Below are 3,448 nucleotides of genomic sequence, written 5' to 3'. Positions count from 1 at the left end.
TAGAATGAAGATTTGAACTCCTGCTATTATACCATCTATGCTTCACTATCGTGCTATGCAATCCACTGAAGAGCAAAGATGACTTATAGTCTCATAGACTGTGGGCAGAAATGCACCTCATAAAATCTAGTGCTTTACAGATGAGAACCTTAAAACGAAGGTCATAATGTGGCTTAGACACATCACGTAGTAATTTTAAGGCAGAATTGAGACCCAAGCTTTTGAAATTTTGTTACATTTCTGTTAACATTTTCTTTGAAGGACAATCAATTATAGAATCAATCTATTTAATAATTTGAGTCTTGGAAAGTAAAATTCATCTTGGCTTTCACTTTATTGTGGAAACCTCACAGAATCAGGAAGATTTTCCAACAGTTAACAATTAAAGAGTTATGGGACTTTCAAAGAGAGTCTGTGCTCTCTCCTTCCATGTGACTCTTGTTTATTTAGTACTTTTCTGGAAATATGTAGAAAAGACTTCACCACATCTGCCAAGAGCCACACCTCACTGTCAGGTTCTCGGGATAAGAAGGATAATCTGGTACTTGCGGTGACTTGACAGCGGCATGCTCACTTGATGATTACTGTCACTGTGACCTGCCTCTGCTGGTGTTTCTTTATGTCTAAAATCAATCCCAAATTTTCCCTTTTTCCATTGGAGGTGAAAAAAGAACTATGTTCTTCAAAATAGCCTCTCTTTTAAAGGGGAAAAACCCCAGGTGCCTTTTTATAGAAAGTATCCAAATTCTTCCATATATTTTTACTGTTCAAAGATTATTTTCATCAGAACTGAATTTGTCACCAATATTGTTATCCTTTCTTTTGAATTACCAAGTTAGAGCTTTGAGATATTTCAGGCCAGCACAGACTTGGGGAGGGAATCTTCAGCTACATCTATATGGGATTGATGTAGAAGTAAAAATAGGTGTTGGAATGACACCCACTTGGGTGATCTTGTTGTAAAAGCCTGGGAGCTGTGAATCCAAGACTGGTAAATATTCCCTTGGTTATATATTAATCAGCTGCTTATAAATGGGTAGATTCTGCTTTAGATTCTAAGAGAGGGATTTGAATACATAAAACACATTTTATGTTCAGACTTGTGCATAATTTGTCATTGATGAAATGCACTGTGATGATGAGACTGGGGTTTTTTCTTTTGGGTCTCCACAGGACCTGGCCTTCTCACTTGCTTCCCAGGCTTGTAAAAACTCATGGATACATTTTTAGTTTGGGGCTTTTACCCGGCTCAACTGTCTTTATGTTATTCATTGCCTATTACTGTGGTTCATCTTTTCTCATTCGATTTGCCTTTTAAACAGAATTTATAATTTTTACTATTTAAATTGAACACACCTTTCCAAACACTGGTTATTTTTTCAACTGTGGTGCCATTTGTAATGTTTCATTCCACCCTGACTTTGCTAGTCCCACTTGCAATCTTGAAAAGAGCAGGAAAAGAAAAATCCTTACAATCATTTTAAAATTTGTGCCTGTGAAATATTAAAGACATTCTTGGTTAACTGGATGATAACTGTCTACATTGGCATGTTTAATGGGAGCTCTCGTATCTATTCCAAATGTGCAAAAAAGCTGGTTACTGTTTTTGTTTCTTCTCCAGTCTTGAAACAGTGGTTATTTTAGTGTCTCAAGTGTACCACAGAATTAGAAGATCTATGTGTGATGGAGCTAAGAATGATAGTGCTGTAAGGCAGGAGCCACTAGATAAATACTTGTTAACTGAATGAATGATTGTGTTCACATACGTTAATTTATTGGGAAAATTAAAGATTCTGTTAGAAATTCGGAGTGGCTTTGAAGAATGTATAATCAGAAGCACCTGTTAGGAATTTGAGATATTGATGCATAAATCAAATAACATAACAGTAATGAACAGAAAATAGCGAAAATAGGATTTTAACTTACTGTCTCAATATTCTACACATTAATGTCTTAGGGAGAATGATATATATCATCAATACCAAAGACATAGTCCAGTTTTTTGCTCAACTGAAAAGATATGAAAGAGTTCATGAGAAAAGGTGAAAATATATTTGAACCTGAACCAGTGTCTCTGTCACTCTTAAAGTAATAATATATATTTAAAAATTCCTTTTAACCAAGATGTACTTCTTGAAATTATCTATAATAAATTTAATATTACAAGTGTGTTTTAAAAAAGAGAAGCTCTAAACTTCAGTATTTCTTGAGTAAGGGCCATCTGAAATAGAGGAATATGCCACATAATACCAGTTTTCATGATCCTTGGTTGATTTTTTTCCTTTACCTATCCTCTCACAGCAGTGATCAGCCCGAGTGCATGTGATGGAGGCAAACAAGACGCAGGTGACTGAGTTTGTTCTCATAGGACTTACAGATCGTCCAGGACTGCAGGTCCCCCTGTTCCTGGTGTTCTTGGTCATCTACCTCACCACCATGGTGGGCAACCTGGCACTGATTTTTCTCATCTGGAAGGACCCCCATCTTCACACACCCATGTACTTATTCCTTGGCAGTTTGGCCCTCGCAGATGCTTGTTCCTCATCTTCTGTGACTCCCAAGATGCTAATGAACTTTTTATCTAAGAATCATATGATATCCCACTTTGAGTGCATCACCCAATTTTATATTTTTGCTTCCAGTGCCACCACAGAGTGTTTCCTCCTGGTAGTGATGGCCTACGACCGTTACGTAGCCATATGCAACCCTTTGCATTATCCAGTGGTGATGTCCAACAGGCTCTGTGCTTGGTTGATAAGTTTGTCTTATGTAATTGGTTTTCTGCATCCCACAATTCATGTAGGATTATTATTTAGATTAACTTTCTGCAGGTCCAATATAATACATCACTTCTACTGTGAAATCTTGCCACTATATACAATTTCTTGCACTGACCCATCTAATAATGCATTGGTGCTTTTTATTTTTGCTGCTTTTATACAGGCTTTTACTTTTATGACCATCATAGTGTCATATACCCGGGTCCTCTTTGCCATCCTGAAAAAGAAGTCTGAAAAGGGCAGGAGCAAAGCCTTCTCCACGTGCAGCGCCCACCTGCTCTCTGTCTCCTTGTTCTATGGCACCCTATTCTTCATGTATGTGCGTCCTGGGTCTGGCCCAGATCAATATCAGGATAAAATGTATTCACTGTTCTATACGATCATCATCCCCCTGCTAAACCCCTTTATTTATAGCCTAAGAAACAAGGAAGTTTTAGGTGCACTGAGAAAAATTACAAAGAAATAAATATTTCTCCAAAAGCTTTTGTTATTCTTTAGAGTTTACCCTGTTTAAATAAAGCATAATGTGTCCCTGGGTCTTGCACATAGTAGGGCTTTAATATGTACTTGTTAAACGAATGAATAAAGAATTTAGAGTAGATAGACTTGTCTTCATCTTAAGGTCTGGTGATCATCAAAATAATGAGCATGGTAAGGATGGATTTCAC

At 37.1% G+C, this 3,448-nt stretch overlaps 1 protein-coding gene across 1 annotated transcript; it reads left to right on the top strand.

The window, feature by feature from the left end:
- Positions 1–2,322: 2,322 nt before the first annotated feature.
- On the top strand, positions 2,323–3,246 carry LOC140624909 (olfactory receptor 5AC1-like). The gene has a single exon (XM_072811847.1). It carries the CDS (start codon positions 2,326–2,328, stop codon positions 3,244–3,246), a length of 921 nt encoding a protein of 306 aa, XP_072667948.1. The 5' UTR covers positions 2,323–2,325.
- Positions 3,247–3,448: the final 202 nt, after the last annotated feature.

Source organism: Canis lupus, chromosome 35, assembly GCF_048164855.1.
Source record: "Canis lupus baileyi chromosome 35, mCanLup2.hap1, whole genome shotgun sequence".
NCBI lineage: Eukaryota > Metazoa > Chordata > Mammalia > Carnivora > Canidae > Canis > Canis lupus.
The sequence above is the reverse complement of the archived record's forward strand: the minus strand, read 5'-3'. Positions and strand labels throughout refer to the sequence as shown.